The sequence below is a fragment of the Piliocolobus tephrosceles genome, chromosome 7 (assembly GCF_002776525.5).
Source record: "Piliocolobus tephrosceles isolate RC106 chromosome 7, ASM277652v3, whole genome shotgun sequence".
NCBI lineage: Eukaryota > Metazoa > Chordata > Mammalia > Primates > Cercopithecidae > Piliocolobus > Piliocolobus tephrosceles.
Genome location: NC_045440.1, coordinates 121,268,033 through 121,285,020, shown reverse-complemented (window position 1 = coordinate 121,285,020; position 16,988 = coordinate 121,268,033). Strand labels below are relative to the sequence as shown.

The 16,988-nt window shown below is 39.6% G+C and overlaps 1 protein-coding gene across 1 annotated transcript in view; it reads left to right on the top strand.

Annotated features, from left to right (window-relative positions):
• Positions 1-16,988, top strand: part of EXT1 (exostosin glycosyltransferase 1) — a 318,838-nt gene that overhangs the window by 284,024 nt on the left and 17,826 nt on the right. Inside the window, exons 4-7 of the mRNA XM_023224809.2 lie at positions 2,984-3,103; positions 11,042-11,174; positions 13,856-13,974; positions 15,115-15,210. Coding sequence (XP_023080577.1) covers positions 2,984-3,103; positions 11,042-11,174; positions 13,856-13,974; positions 15,115-15,210 — 468 coding nt within the window. The remainder of the gene's footprint in view (positions 1-2,983; positions 3,104-11,041; positions 11,175-13,855; positions 13,975-15,114; positions 15,211-16,988) is intronic.

The following is a 16,988-nucleotide window of genomic DNA, read 5'->3' as shown; positions in this document are numbered from 1 at the left end:
GCTGCCTCCATATTGAACAGCAACTGTGTACTGTCATTAACAATGGTTTTAAAGAGTTGGCACCCAGCCCAAATGTCTGCTCTGGGAAATGTTTTTTTGTTATGTTACGATTTTTCATTTCCTGTTTTAGAACAGCTCGGATGTTTTTATTTGCATATATTCTTGTCATCATGTCACCAAGAGAGCTTAATGTGACTTTCTTGTATCTATTCTGGTGCATTCCATTTGTTTTGCTACCATACATGACCTTTTATTAAGACTTCAATGAGCTCGGCAACTTCCAAAACAATCCAGCCAAATTGGAATTAATTTATCACTTTCCGATACCTGTCTCTCAGGACAAGCAGATTAATAACCAATAGCCAAATGCCATTAAAACTTGGAACTCTGTCTTTTCAATCAACTGGAGTTGTCTTCCAGAGCACTTTGCATAGTGCTGTCAGACACTTGTATCGTATCACAAACCGGTAGAACACATTGCACTTGATGTAGTAAGAGGAAGATGCATCTTATTTAAGAGAGGAGAACAGCATTGGTAGGTCAGTCTGTGATATTCTTTTTCTCCTTTCATAACCACAGCAGACTCAGTTTTCTGGAGACTATATAGCAATGATAGCTTTAGGCATTTTTCTTTTTTCTTTTCTTTTCTTTTCTTTTCTTTTCTTTTCTCTCTTTCTTTCTTTTCTTTTCTTTCTTTCCTTTTCTTTCTTCTCTTTCTTTTTTTTTTTTGTTTCTCTTTTCTTTTCGTTTCTCTCTTTCTTTCTCTTTCTTTCTCTCTCTTTCTTTTTCTTTCGTTCTTTCTTTCTTTTTTGAGACAGCCTCATTCTCTCACCCAGGCTGGAGTGCAGTGGTGCATTCTAGGCTCATTGCAACCTCTGCCTCCTGGGTTCAAGTGATTCTTCTGCCTCAGCCTCCCGAGTAGCTGGGACTACAGGTGCGCACCACCATGCCCAGCTAATTTTTGTATTTTTAGTAGAGACAGGGTTTGGCCATATTAGCCAGGCTGGTCTCGAACTCCAGAACTCATGATCCACCTGCCTCGGCCTCCGAAAGTGCTGAGATTACAGGCGTGAGCCACCGCACCCAGCCTTAGGCATTTTTCTAGTAGACTGTTTCCTCATGGCCACGATAAAACAGTGATGCCAACCTGTATAACTCTTAGCAGTTACTTCTTGGCATTTAGAAGAGGGTATGATTATGAAAATTGAACAGGATAATTTTTTTCTAATCTTTCTTTGGCCATCTAGGTGACTTTCTCAGTGAGTAAATAAAAATCAGTTTCCTTGGACTTATAAAGGTTCTATGATATGAATGATTTCTCTACCTTCTCAAAGAATGTTTTATTTCTGTTTGACCTTGAGCTCCGATTACAGGCTAATGTTTGCCTGCCAGTGTTTCTCCTTTACCTGTTGCCTCTGTTTCTTCAGTGTTGCAAATCCAGGTATACACTTTGGGACACAGATTTAGTATCTGGTTTTGGACATTGCCAAACCAAGTGAGCTTTTCCTTCTCTTCTTACTGTGAAGCTGTGTTATTGCTCCTCCTAAGGGGAGTGTTGAATTAAAAAAATGCGCTACCACTTCCTTCCCTTCCAATGGAAACTCTGTTACAGTCTTAGTCAAATGCCATGGGTAACTTTCCTATTAAAGCAGCTAACGGAGCATTTCTCCTTCTTGCCCAGACTCCCATATCTGTCAGATTAGTCATATGTTATGGAGGCAAGCATGCAGAAAGAGGTGAGCACAAAAGGGCAATTGCTAATCACGAGGAATCTTCCCTTAAGACTATAGACTCTGTAAATGAAATAGACCTTGAACTGTAGGTGAAAATAGGGAACAAGCCCAGAACACTTACCAGACTCAGGAAGTACATTTCAGAACTCCAGACCCAAGCAGTTTCCCTTGCAGACATTAAGCAACTGGTCCAACTTTTAATAGCATCACTCTGATACCAATAATGATAGTAGTGATTGTAAGTTTATTAATTAAGTTTTCCATGTTTTAGGCACTGTGCTAAGCACTTGTATAATCGTCATTAAAACCTCAGTACTTTATCCCCACTTTATGAGTAAGGAAGTGGAGTCTTTGAGAAATCAGCTAACTCATTCAAGAAAGCACAGGTAGTAAATGGTAGAGGGAAGAATCCTTCTTTGATCTTTCTGACTCCCGTGCCCCTGGGCCTAGCCATTCAGCAGCTATACTACCATTAAAAATAATGATGTCCCTGTGGTGGCTTCAGGTGGTTATATTCACCTCCTATTTCTTAATAACTACTATATAAAAGCCACTCTGCTAACCTGAAAATGTGTAGCAGGATAACAAGATATAGGTCCTTCCTTTAAAACTGTATACCCTGGAAGAGAGCAGTGATGACTAAACATATATGACAGTTGAGAGATCCAGTTAGACGTGGGTAAGGGCTGAAAGCAGAAAGAGAGATATGGGAAGCAGAAAGGCTCAAAGGTGAGGTAGAAGGTATGTGCACATAAAAGTGACTGACCCTAGCTTCAGGTTGGATGGGAAGGCTCATAGACATTCTCTTAAAAGTCCTTTTATAGATATTTTATAGTTCCTGGGATGACCAATCATAGAAGTGCTTGGGAGATAAAGTCTTCTGGCCTTTCCCCAAGACCTATAGTTACTCCTCTATAAAATTTGGTTGTTCTTGTGCAAGGTCGAGGATTTCTGGAAGCAGCAATTGTGACTATAGACTTACCTAAGCAACTGATAAGCTGCTTCTGAATCTTAGAGGTGAACTGTAACTTTCATACATCAAAGGCCACTGGGGCGGATTCCCAGTAAGTGCTCTTTGTAACTGACACTTCTTAAGGTCATTTCAACTTAAGAGTTGATGATTTTTAGTAGATCTATGCTAGAAGTCGAATGCTATGAAGAATAAAAGCCTAACCCAGTTGGGTTATTTTGATCAAGTACATCTCTTGGTTTTACAGTTACAATTCCTATGTGTTCACCTTGTGTTACAGATTCCTTCTACAATCAGGTCTATTCATCAGGATAAAATCCTAGCACTTAGACAGCAGACACAATTCTTGTGGGAGGCTTATTTTTCTTCAGTTGAGAAGATTGTATTAACTACACTAGAGGTAAGTGAGACCGCTTGGCTCTTGGGCTTGAATAATGGTCCTTTATACACTTCTCTCAGCCTTCTGTTTTGCTATGAGTGATGTGTGATTTGTCCAATGGGGCAAAACCAGATTCCTGTACTTGGATATGTTGGTTAACCTCTTTTATCTGCTTTGCCATACCCAAGAAAATACTCTCATTCCTGACAAACTCTACAAAGGAAAACCTACATGGGGAGAAATTATATTCAATGACACAGAGATTGACTCTGTCTTACATCATTTCAGGGATATGTGTGTCATGGCTGTCTTGTCATTTACACTCAATGGCATCCTTTGAAGACATGTTTCTGGAGTTCATTTAGAAAAAAATATTTAATGGTTTGGCTCAGCAGCTCACTCCTGTAATCCCAGCACTTTGGGAGACGGAGGCAGGTGGATCACCTGAGAGCAGGAGTTCAAGACCTGGCCAAACAAGGTGAAACCTCATCTCTACTAAAAATACAAAAAATTAGCCAGGCGTAGTGGCACACGCTTGTAATCTCAGCTACTCGGGAGGCTGAGGCAGGAGAATAGCTTGAACCTGGGAGGCGGAGGTTGCAGTGAGCTGAGATCGCACCATTACACTCCAGCCTGGGCAACAAGAGCAAAACTCCATCTCAAAAAAAAAAGAAAGAACGAAAAATATATATAATGGCCAAGTAAGGGCACATCCTCTACCGTTCTAAAAATATGAGTAGTTTTCTGGACACCACAGTCCAATGGCATTGGGGGACAGCAGAATTAATTCTCAAGTCTTATGCAAGCCAGCCAACCAGCATCAATGTGGCAAAGTTGTGTTAAGAGGAGAGTCAGGATCATACCCATGTGGCGCAGAAAGTGTTAAATTTGTGAAAGCAGAAAATCTTTTAGGCAGATGGGTGCCCATCCTCAAGTTGCTTTTTTTTAAAGGCAGGACGGAAGAAGAAAAAGGAAGCATGGAGATGATTAAAACCTTTGGAAATAGAGCAGATAGCATTGGCCGGAGGCTACACCAAAGTAGCACAAAGAGCTAGGAAAAGACTCAGGAAGCTGCACACGCATGCATTACAGGCTTGAAGGAAGGAGAGCAGAGATATTCACTGAGGTGATTCTGAGGTGTTCCCAAAATGAAGTTGGGGGCATTGTGGCCTTCCTTTGGGAGAATTCACTCTGGAAAAGTGATGACTGCTCTAAAAGCTAATGTGATGTGGAACCTACATTGAGAAGTCTGAGTAATACCAAGAAACTGAAGTTACCCTGCTTGGTCCACATCGCTGTTTTCTTGCCATCCTGACCATCAGAACCAGTGCTGGTCGTGCTCCAGGCACACTGGGGCATTTATCCACCCCCACGCTGAGCTTGGGCTCCTGCTCCCACCCTAGGGCAATTTCTGGTCAGTGTCCCCTTAGGCATAGTGTATATTTTTTTCATCCTGGAACTGGGTAAAAAGGGCTGTTTAGGACCCAGGCCCATTCCCATGAAGGGGACAGGATCATAATGACTTCCAAGGGCTTTCTTCCTGCAAGCAAACTTTTGTCCCTCCAAAAGCAATCTCCTCAATTAAAATCAATTGAGTCATTACCTCTGTTCACAGTAGCAGATTTGAGTATTTAATAGAGTTATCTTTTGCTTTTTTAATCCTGTCCTCCATCTAAGATCCTTCATAGGCCCTTCTTAAAGAATGTTGAATGTTATTTTTTCGCCCTTTTTGGAGTGCCAAGTACCTTTTTTTTTTTTTGAGACAGGGTCTCTCTCTGTCACCAGGCTGGAATGACCTTAAGCAATCCTCCCACCTCAGCCTTCTGAGTAGCTGGGACCATGGGTGCGAGCTACTATGCCTGGCTAATTTTTTATTTTTTATGGAGACGAGGTCTCGTTATGTGGCCCAGACTGGTCTTGAACTCCTGGCTCAAGCAATCCTCCTGCCTCGACTACCCAAAGTGGTGGGATTACAGGAGTGATGATTAAATAAGGACACATTCATTTTAGAAACTAATAGAAAACACTTAAAGCATAAAATATAAAGTAATTCCTTCATGCAAAACCACTATTGACATACATATCCACACAAACATATATATTCATTTTTATATGTAAATTTAAAATTTGTGATAGTTTTAGTTTTAAAAAGGAGTCTTCATATACTTGCATTATAACCTGTTTTTCTGCTTAATAATGTTAATATTTTCTCATGTTATTAGATTTTTTCTATAATTAATGACTATATGATATTCCATTTATGATATCATCTAATTATTTAAATTAATCCCCAATTTGAGTAGATTCCAGTTGTTTCTGGCTTTTTACCTTTATGTACATCATTGCAGTAAATCATCTCAAGGTCAAATTATTCTGCAGATTCAATATTACTTCCTTAGGATAAATTCCTTGAATTTGAAGTCCTGTTTCAAATAATATGCCAAATGCTAAGTTTTTTTGTTTGTTTGTTTGTTTGTTTGTTTTTGAGACAGAGTCTCACCCTGTCCCCCAGGCTGGAGTACAGTGGCACCATCTCAGCTCACTGCAACCTCCGCCTCCTGGGTTCAAGCGTTTCTCAGGCCTCAGCCTCCCAAGTAGCTAGGATTACAAGCATGTGCCGTGGAGATGGGGTTTCACCATGTTGGCCAGGCTGCTCTCCAACTCCTGACCTCAAGTGATCTGCCTGCATCAGCCTCCCAAAGTGCTGGAATTACAGGCATGAGCCACCGTGCCTAGCCCCAATACATTTCTTTCTTCAGTGTTTTCTCTGCCATTTTTATGTATCTTTGGGTTGTTTCTGGCCTTTTAATTCTATCCTATTACTTGTTTACCTCTAATACATTCAGACCACGTTTCAGTGTTTTAATTTTTTTTACTGTATTATGCATCCTATCATGAACTTCTTCTTGTTTAAACCAATATGCCATTATTTACTATTAATGTTCTTTTTAATTACTTATTTTTTATAGCTAACTATATCTTTATCCAAGCAATGACTTTCTACATGTATCTTTTTTTTTTTTTTTTTTGAGACAGAGTCTCTCTCTGTCGCCCAGGCTGGAGTGCAGTGGCCGGATCTCAGCTCACTGCAAGCTCCGCCTCCCGGGTTTACGCCATTCTCCTGCCTCAGCCTCCCGAGTAAGCTGGGACTACAGGCGCCCGCCACCTCGCCCGGCTAGTTTTTTGTATTTTTTAGTAGAGACGGGGTTTCACCATGTTAGCCAGGATGGTCTCGATCTCCTGACCTCGTGATCCGCCCGTCTCGGCCTCCCAAAGTGCTGGGGTTACAGGCTTGAGCCACTGCGCCCGGCCTCTACATGTATCTTAAACTACATCTCTATTTCTTTAGGATGGAATCCCTGAAGTGATCTTAATAAGCCAAAGAGTCTAGGCATTTCTAAGGCTTATAATATATTTTGCCAAATTATTATCCAAAAACATTATATCCACCCAGAGTCTCACAAGCTGTCTGGGCGTGACTGTCTTTTGCTGTGCTCTTGTCAGCCTCACAGATCCATAATTAAAACACACACATCTACCACTTTGCTGATTTGCCAGATGAAAGATGGTATCTCATTAATTACATGTCTTTTGCATATGGTTTATTGCATGGATCTGGTCTGTCACCTATTAAGTTAGCAGTGCTCAATTTTTGTATTGTAACAGTTGAATGTCTTACATTCGTCAGAATAGGATCAAAATAAGATCAAGCTGTTCTCATCTCTGAACCTGAAAAGGCCTTTTCCCCTTTGTATTTAAACCATGCATTTTTTTTTTTTTTTAGCAACACAGTTTTGAGTTTTTTTAAAAACACTAAAAATGATATACTTCATTCGAATTTACAGCAACTGTCAAATCTCTTTATATAGTTCCAAGATTGGATTGTAACAGTTTGACCTCTCAACCAAATTGATGACAGGTACTACCTAGTTTTCCAAAATACTTCATAACTCAGAGTACCCCAGAATTCAACATAATCAGAAAATCAGGGGAAATAGAAGAAAATGCCATCCACAGACACAAATAACACAGCAAATGTGTTTATAAGAACAATTTAAGTATCACATATCAAAAATGTGAACTTGGCTTAGAACTTAGATAATATACTTCATTTAGTCACTGCTGGAGCTACTAAGGCATGAGAATAATTCAGCTACTCACAGTTACAGCATAGACTTGAAGATCCTGGCCTAAGGATGTTGTGTACTCAGACTGTAGGTCTTTCTCCTTGCCTGCTATATTCTAGGCCATGGGAATGGGATTATGGAGTCTTCAAACATTATGAGCCCTAGAGTTGTAGGTAGAGTGCTTAGACTCAGTTGAAAACAGGACATCTCATTTTCTCTTCAATCCAGGGTCAAGTTGTTAGTACATTTCATTGTACAGAGCTCTGTCTAGGATTCTGTTAGTTTTTCCAGTTTGATTAAAATTTTCTAATGCTGCATCTTGGTAGTAAGGAGCTATTTAATCAAACTAGGCTCTGTAGAGCTCAGTTTTTTGTGTGTAAATTGAGAAGTAACAATGAGGTCAATGATAAAACACTGGAAAAACAGTGCTCCTTCATGGATTCCATTATTTGTCAGAATATTGCACAATAACCTGGCACTAAGGATGGAATCATTGGAGCTTAGTCGTAATCCAGATGAGTGAAAGAAAGTGCTTGAGATTATAATAATATATGAAAAGAGCCAGTGGTAGCTAGGAAGGTACATAGTTAGTGGAGTTTTATGAAGTATGCTCCATTTTCCTCCTCAGTTATCTAGCCATGCACATCTGAACCATAGTATTGCTGATGCTATCATACAATGATATTTGAAAATCAGTGGGATAATGGAAATAGACAATTGATCCGGCTTCAAGTAAAGTGGCATATGGTGGCATTGTGTGTCTTAGGCTACAGTGCTTTGGTTACAAGATGAGGGGCTACATAGGATGACTTTAACCTGTCACCCATTGTCCATTATTTGGAAAACAGAGGATACATAAAAAGAAAAATAAGGAGCCTGTCATTCTTCCCTTTGAATTCACATCAATTAGAAATATTGTCCTTATCAAGGGGGCCATCTGGGACCATAACAAAAAAAGTCTTGTATTATGTGTTTGTGTATGTGTGTGTGTGTATTGATTTTGTTTATAGTCAAAGAAGCATCCAACCTCTAAATCTGATGTCTTCTTCCACAACAATAAAGAGTAAGCAGTAAGTGCCATGAAAAGATTATGGGAGCTCTCCAGGGTAGTGATAGGAAGAATTGCAGAGGGAAAAAAAATGATCTTTCTATATGGTGAAATGAAATCCGTATTTCTTCATGCTTTTAGAAGGCAAGTTGATATAAACCTTTTAGAAAGACACTTGGCAATACTTATGAGTAGCCTTAAAAGTACTTATACTCTTTGACAAGATCCTACAGAATCAATTCTGGTCTGAAGGAGTGGCTCGTACCTATAGTCCCAACACTTTGCGAGGCCGGGGAGAAAGGATTGCTTGAGCTCAGGAGTTTGAGACCAGCCTGAGCAACATAGTGAGACCCCATCTCTACAAAAAATAAAAATAAAAAAATTAGCTGGGTGTGGTGACCCTCCCCTGTGGTCCCAACTACTCAGGAAGCTGAGGTGAGAGTATCCTTTGAACCCAGAAGTTTGAGGCTGCGGAGAGCCGTGACCACACCACTGTACTCCAGCCTGGGTGACTGTATGAGACCCTGTCTCAAAAAAAAAAAAAAAAAGAAGAAGAAGAATCAGTCTTAAATGTGGAAAATTTTATTCATAAATATGTTCATTGCTTTGCATGGAAAAAATGCTGAACTGATCATTAAGAATAATGAATCATGAATACTATTAATATGGAAACATATCTGTAATATATAATGTCTATACTATTGTCACTATGTAATAAATGGAAAAACCAATGCCTAGAAAACAAACACAGGAGTGAGTTTCTTCTTAAAGGCAAAAATGAAGTCTTAAGTATAACAACTTAGGCAGCTATTCTTAAATTCTGAGACATTGTTACAATTAATGTGGTATTTTATTGCTTTATTACAGATGAGGAAAATAATCCACAAAGGTGACAAATTGCTTGACCCAGGTTAAATTCAACATTTGCTATTGCTTTCATACCTGTCCTATATCTTTCTGTCAAGATCCATTGGAAGACAGTATAAAATGCTTGTTATTTCAGAAGAGTGCTATATCTTATTATCATATCCTTGAATTTCAAAAGATAGCAATGTTGTGATACTAAACCAAAGTCTATGACAGTGACAAGTATAACATCCAAAGACCTGATGTGAATGATGACCCATTTTGTGACAGCTCTGAGTTCCATGCCATTTGTCTGTAGGTTTGATTAATAATGCTGTCTATTGTCAATTTATTTTCTATCTTGATATCCAAACTTATTTAAGTGACCACATCCTAAGAGGTACATAAATTTGAAAAGAAAAAAAAAAAAAGGAGTATCTAAAGAGAAACTAGAAAAAGGAAATAAATAGGCAGTACATTTGGAAAGTACAAATAATAAAAAAACAGGAATAAATGTTGTACAAAGTGAAATTGCTAACCATGTAAAAAAATCCTTCACAACCGTGACAATTTTCTCATAATTAATGCCAAGACAACAGCATTTTAACACATCCCTGTTACACAAAAAGTAAAAATAAATATTTTCACTAGGTTCCTAAAATCTCCACCAAATTAGAAACCTCTATCCAGCCATATAAAATTAGCAATTTTGATCTGGGTGAAAGATAAGATGCAGAAGTCATTTAACTAAGATATTTGAGTTCTTTTGAATTTCCTCCTTGCTTCCTTCCTTCTCTGTCATTAGGAAAATAAACATAAGGTTTGCAAAGATAAATGTAGCCCACTTTATTACTTATCAGTCACCATGTGGAATGAGATGAGGGTGTTAATAACCTTAGCAAATAATAAAACTCCATTTAAAAGAGTCTGTACTTAAAATCACATTGCATTAAATGGAGACCTGGAAAATGGTGATTTGGGTCTTAAATCTCAAGACTTACGGCAGGATTTTTTTCCTTTTCTTTTGAATGTAAAAAAAAAAAAAATTGCTGAAAACATAAAATTCCATACCAAGTTAATTATTTGCCAGATCATATTCTAATGAGTGGATAGTATAATTATAAGAGTTTGAAAGTCACAGAGAGAAAGCTATAAAATGGACTAATCACATTCAACTGATAAATGATTCGGGATGGGAGGATGTTTGACTCTAAATGTAGAATTTAATGATCTGCAAGGTCCCAAAGTCCAAAGAAACTAATGAACTAGCTTGGCTATTATTAGTCTTCATATGCCATGGTTCTTGTCCTATTATGTAGGATGTTTTAAGCAATTGTTAACTCACTACTTTTCGAGATGAAATATAGAAAAACTTCAGTAACCAGTACCCAAAGTCCTACAATTGACTTTGAAAGGAAAATGAAATATGACAAGCAAACACATCTACCTCTTGAATTAAAGGAAGTGCTGAAAACCTCAATAGCTTCTAGAATGTGTCATGTCTTGAATATGCTTTCCGTTCAGTGTCTACGAGTATACATTGACCTCTCTGTTCTCTGAGAACAGATCTTGATAGGGGCCTGGAACATATCTTAGTTCTTAGAAGTTTAACCATCAGGGAAAGACTAACTGCTCCACACAGTCTATTTTGGAATGAGCATGGACTCATTATTATACAAAGACAGGATAGAATTTATGGTTTAACTGAAGTTTAATTGGGAAATTTGATTGGCTATAATTCATATCTTTCTGTTACTCTTTTTCATTGCTCCATTACTCTCTCTGTCTCGCAGACATTTGTATCTGGAGAATTAGAGTGGGAGGGAGGGTAGAGTCACCACTCTGACTGCTACCATCTTTCAAATTTGGATTGGGCATCATTCCTTCCAAATATCATCAGGATCTCATCCTCACTGTGTGCTATGTTTTGTTTTCTAGATTATTCAGGACAGAATATTCAAGCACATATCACGTAACAGTTTAATATGGAACAAACATCCTGGAGGATTGTTCGTACTACCACAGTATTCATCTTATCTGGGAGATTTTCCTTACTACTATGCTAATTTAGGTAAGTGAATTTCCTCCAGGGAGTTGCCCTTGTTTACCCTGAAGCTGTCATACAGAACTAAGGGCCTTTGTTCTTCTATTCTAATGGGGTCCATCTAACACCCTGCACTGAAGATTGCTTTTTCTAGAGTCTTGTTATAAGTGACATATCAAGTTCAAAAACAGAACAGAGCATTGCAAAATGGAAAAAAAGAAAAACTTCTTATCTGTGCAGCTCTACTTCATATTTAGTAGAGTTATTTCTTTTTGAGAAATAGGCTCCCCAAATTATGGATCATTTTGAACATGGCAATGGGTTAGCTATCATTTTAAGCCTCATCATATATAAAATGGAGTTAGGAGAGCTCTCCCCTGTTTGTTTGTTTGTTTGTTTGTTTGTTTGTTTCATAATCCCAACATCTCTATTCCATACCAAAGAAAAACTGAATAAGAGGAAAGGAGAAATAACTAAGAATATATGACAAGCACAAATTTATTAATTTTTCCAAGGTTTATTATGCTCCTTTTATGTGCTATGCTAATGTATTGCTGGGTACTAGGAATAAAAAGTCAAATAAGATACATTCTCTGCTTTCAAGCAGTTTTCAGTCTAATCACAGTAGGGAAAAGGGAATGGCAGAGGGATAAATCTCTACCACTGGCTACTATTATTGCCTTAGACATTTATGTATTTGGATCCCCAATTGCTCTCATGTTAGAAACATCATGAACATTTCCCCTCAGTTACAGTTCTGAACTTGAGGAAGCCTAGGACAGGAAAGCATCTTCCAAACTGACACAGCAAAAAGACAAGATTTTCCACTCAATGCCATTGTTCTCCATAACACCCTCACCCTTTTAAGTTGTACATGTTTAGCTTGAAACTGATGAGATGAAACCTAAAGAAATTCATGGCCTGAAGCATCAACCAGTGACAAAGAACCTTTTAATCCAAACCAAACCTGTTATGGGAACTATCTCTAATTCAGTGTATGGTTGACATTTGGGTAACGTAATTAGAATTTAGAAATGGTCAGATTAAGGCACTGGTTGACAAAAATTTCTGTATATTTATTGTACAGTATTTAGATCTTCATTTGGAGTTATCACATTAGAGGTGTGTAAATGATGCTTCTTAAATGATTGCAGGAAAATTTAAAGGCAATGACTTGTCCCTCAATCACGCTTATTCTTCTTACTTGGCAAAACTTCGAATGTGTATCTAGATATTGGGAAGATTAACTTCTTTCTAACATACAATTAAAGTGCTACTGGATGATATAATTTTCTCTACAAAACCTTTGTATAATCCTCTAATACACATAGAGTCTGATTCTAGCTTTTATCCCATCAGTATCAAAGCATAACTTGAATGTCCCTGCACTGTGTTGCTCGCAGTTAAGCCACTAAAGTGCCAAATTAGTGGGTCTAAACTAATGAAGTTTTAAAAGGCTCTTAACCTGTCTCTAATTTCTTAGTGAGTTCTTATGAGAAAACTCCTTGAGGGGAAGCCATCTCACTTCTGTGTCTTTGGTGACAGTGGTTGTTTTGCATATCTATGATCCTTTTTAACCTAGGACTTCAAAGCTCGCAATTGGCAAAAGTCTGCATCACATACTTTTTTCTCAGCTATGTCACTGCTACACAAAGAAGAGATTCTGGGAATATGGAGGCTTCTTCTCCAAAATAATAATGATGTTGGTGAGGGTGATGATAATGATAGCTGCTGACATATATTGAGTACTTGTTATTTTCTAAGTCCTATTCTAAGTGCTTTGTATGCATTAACTTTTCTTTTTTTTTTTTTTCTAAGACAGAGTCTTGCTATGTTGCCCAGGCTGGAGTACAGTGGCGCCATCTTGGCTCACTACAACCTCTGCCTTCGGAGTTCAAGCAATTCTCCTGCTTCAGCCTCCTGAGTAACTGGGACTACAGGCACATGCCATTGTGCCCAGCTAATTTTTGTATTTTTAGTAGAGATAGGATTTCACCATGTTGGCCAGGCCAGTCTTGAACTGCTGGCCTCAAGTGATCTGCCTGCCTCGGCCTCCCAAAGTGCTGGGATCACAAATGTGAGCCAACGCACCTGGACAAACTTACTGAATTTTCGAGATAACCCCATACGTTTGGCACTATTATCAGGTCCGTTTCCCAGCTGTAGAAACTCAGAGGGTTAAGTATTCTTTCCAAGGTCCCACCACCAGTAAGTGGTGGATCTGGGATGCAGACCTACACAGTCAGGCCCTGGATGCTGTTCCTTTCACCTTTTTTCCCACTAGCTAGCTGTTTGAAGTACTGTTAGTCAGGTAGAACCCTTTCATTACATAATTAAAAATCAGACACATGCAAACACTGTGGGAGAGACAGCACATGAAGGGTGGTGAATGGTGTGTGTATTTAGAAACTGGGTACCTAAAAAGCCAAAGGAACATCACAGAAACATCACCAAGAGGGACAAAGGATATTAAAGCAAGAACCTAGAAGTGGACGTTGATCTGGAATTTATTGAGGTCTCTAGACTCAGGCAGTAGCTAACCAGCAACTTTTCATCTTGTTTCTGTCCTGTCAGGACATAAGAAGCAAAGGAGAAATCATCCAGGAGGGAACATTTGCCTCAGCATGAGGCAGTAGAGCAAGGAGGAGTGATTTTCTAAGTCTTGTTTTCCAGCGCTTCATTAGGCTCTGCTCTCCTTTTTATTTCAGGTTTAAAGCCCCCCTCCAAATTCACTGCAGTCATCCATGCGGTGACCCCGCTGGTCTCTCAGTCCCAGCCAGTGTTGAAGCTTCTTGTGGCTGCAGCCAAGTCCCAGTACTGTGCCCAGGTGAGTGCGAAGTTGGCAGAGCAGCCCCTGCCTGCTCCGGCTCCAGACCAGAGATTCCTCCCTCCTTACCTGTTCTCCCCCAGGCTCCCTGGGCTCCCCAGGACTCCTCTAACGTCATACCCTCTTACTCCCTTTCATTCATCCTGCCTCATTACACCCTTTTCATCCACTTAGAAATTCTTGGAAGTGAAATCTGGCACAGGGAAGGGGTGGGTTCCAGAGAGACCTTAGCACTGGTATAGGGTTAAAACGTATATATACATACACCAACACATTCTCTAGAGAAGATATAAGCACATGATTTTGTTTTTAAATGTCAAAATGACAAAGTAACATCCAAAAAGCCTCTGGGAGGACCCAGACAACTAAGCTTCACTAGAAGAGGCAGACTTGTTGGTGTCATGAAGCGTCAACTTTTCTTTTCATAGCAACCATGACTAATTATAAAATTGGGAACAGACGATTATGTCTATGGTTACAATATTTTCCAAATCAGTGTTGCTCCGATACTTGAACAGTGGTTTTTCTGATTTGTGAATTAGTTTATACAAAGAAGGTTTACAAACAAGGAAAGAATTCAATAAGGAAGTATGCGTTTTTGAACTAAATGCCTTTATTGGAAATTATAAAATCAGCAACCATTCTAGAGCATGCAAAACATGAGCTCATCTTAGTTCTAGCTTGAATTTTTTTATTTCTCCCACATTGCCTGGTGTAGTGCAAGTTCAGAGCAGATGTTCAGATGCTCAGTATACATTCTTATTTAATTTGATCAGAGTTGTTATCTCACACACCATCATAAGATATCAGAATTTAGGAAACCACTTTATTAAGCTCCAGCCACCCTGAAATTCTTTTTCCTGCAGCTTTCCCCTATTCCCGGACACAGTTGGTTTTGTTTGTTTGTCTCTTTGTTTGTTTGTTTACTCTTTCTATCCTCTCTCCAATTGTTGGGGTGATAATGTTCTGAGGTTGTGTGGGAATGGACTCACTTTAATACTCAGTTTTGATGTCTGCCGTTCTGTCTTGCTGAGATCTCCAGCTCCTCTTTCTCTTTCTGACTCTAAGAAGAAGCTTTGGGTTGGAGGCCTACATAAATACATCCTACCCCAGCCATCTAATGAGCCCCATCCCTTTCAGATCATAGTTCTATGGAATTGTGACAAGCCCCTACCAGCCAAACACCGCTGGCCTGCCACTGCTGTGCCTGTCATCGTCATTGAAGGAGAGAGCAAGGTAAGACTCGAAGGGGACCTACGTGTGGAACCACTGTGGAGCCTTGGTTTCTCCATGGGGCACTTTGGGTCTTGGCCCTAGATGTCTTCTCCCTGTTCCTGGATTATTTTTTCTTTTTTTTTTTTTTTTTTTTTTTTTTTTGAGATGGAGTCTCGCTCTGTCGCCTGGGCTGGAGTGCAGTGGCCGGATCTCAGCTCACTGCAAGCTCCGCTTCCCGGGTTTACGCCATTCTCCTGCCTCAGCCTCCCGAGTAGCTGGGACTACAGGCACCCGCCACCTCGCCCGGCTAATTTTTTGTATTTTTTTTTAGTAGAGACGGGGTTTCACCATGTTAGCCAGGATGGTCTCGATCTCCTGACCTCGTGATCCGCCCGTCTCGGCCTCCCAAAGTGCTGGGATTACAGGCTTGAGCCACCGCGCCCGGCCTATTTTTTCTAAAACTGTACTTTGCTCAGAATGTTCTCAGCTTTGACCGCAATAGGCTTTCAAATCAGGGAAACCTGGGTCTTTATACCAACTCTTTTGTAGCTTTTGACCTCGTGTGTATACTTAACCTCTATGAGCCTCAGTTTCCTCATCTACAAAATGGAAACAATAATATATACCTTTCAGAGTTGCTGTTAGGATTAAGTAAAGTCAGGAACTGGCAATAGTTATCTTTCTATAAATGACAAGGATGAAGATAAAGCTGATGGTGGTGGTGATGCATGAGGTTTGCTTGGCTGATTAATCTGATTGAGTTATGTCTATCAGAATGGTGGCTGTTTCTCCCATTCACTTTAAAAGGGACATTTTCACCTTAATTTTGTTTGGCATCTGCCTGTAAAGGTTCTCAGGAGTGCTGCATAGCTGGCCTTTCTTCTGTTCTCCAGTTCACTTTGCCTAGAGCTGTACTATCTTTCTGATCATCTCCCGGCCCTTTAAGGTCTCCATTTGCTAGTGCTTCCAATTAACACTTGAGGCCAAGTGTTATATATAACACTTGGCCCTTCCAATGTATAATCTGGCCCTTCCAATCTTTTCTCTCATTGCTTTCCCTACAGACCCTGTCCCCTACCACATTGGATCATTTCTAATTAGCTGAATTGCGCTGTGTCTCTTCCTACCTCTAATTTTGACTTTGCCATTTGTAAGTCTTGACCACCCCTCCTTAACTCATCATCTCTGCTTGTCAACATTCCCATATATTCTTTAAGCCCGCGTTTGCATGCTACCTCCTCCTTGAAATTTCTTCTACTAAAGAGCACCCGGCTCTTTTTTCTCTAGCTTTTGCTTGTTGCTTTCTTTTAGATCTTACCCATCGTGAAGGAAATAGTCACTACTAAATGAAATTGAGATTGGTGAAGCAGTGCCATCTAAAAAACTTTCCTCATCAGTCCCCAAGGGGTCAGGTCATAAGAGAGTGGCTCACACCTTTGCGCCAGAATGACAAAATTAGTTTATTAGGCCGCACCATTTGATATCATCATCGACTCACCAAAAGTGGCAATTTCATATGGTTTGACATAATGCAGTTGTAACTGTCACACGGACAAGATGATCAGTGCATTATCCATTCGTTTCCCATTTAGTAGTGCCTACTGTGTGCTGAGCACTGTGTAACAGGCTTGGAACACAGTGGGGAATGTGACAAATGTAGCCATGGCCCTCATAAGGCTGGAGTCAAGCAAGCTGTTTATTAAAGAGCTGCTTGGTAAGCATTTATGAGAGAAGGTGGATGTTGGAATAATCACATGCCTCTCTCGTGAATCCATCTCACCATAAGCATGGTTTCATGC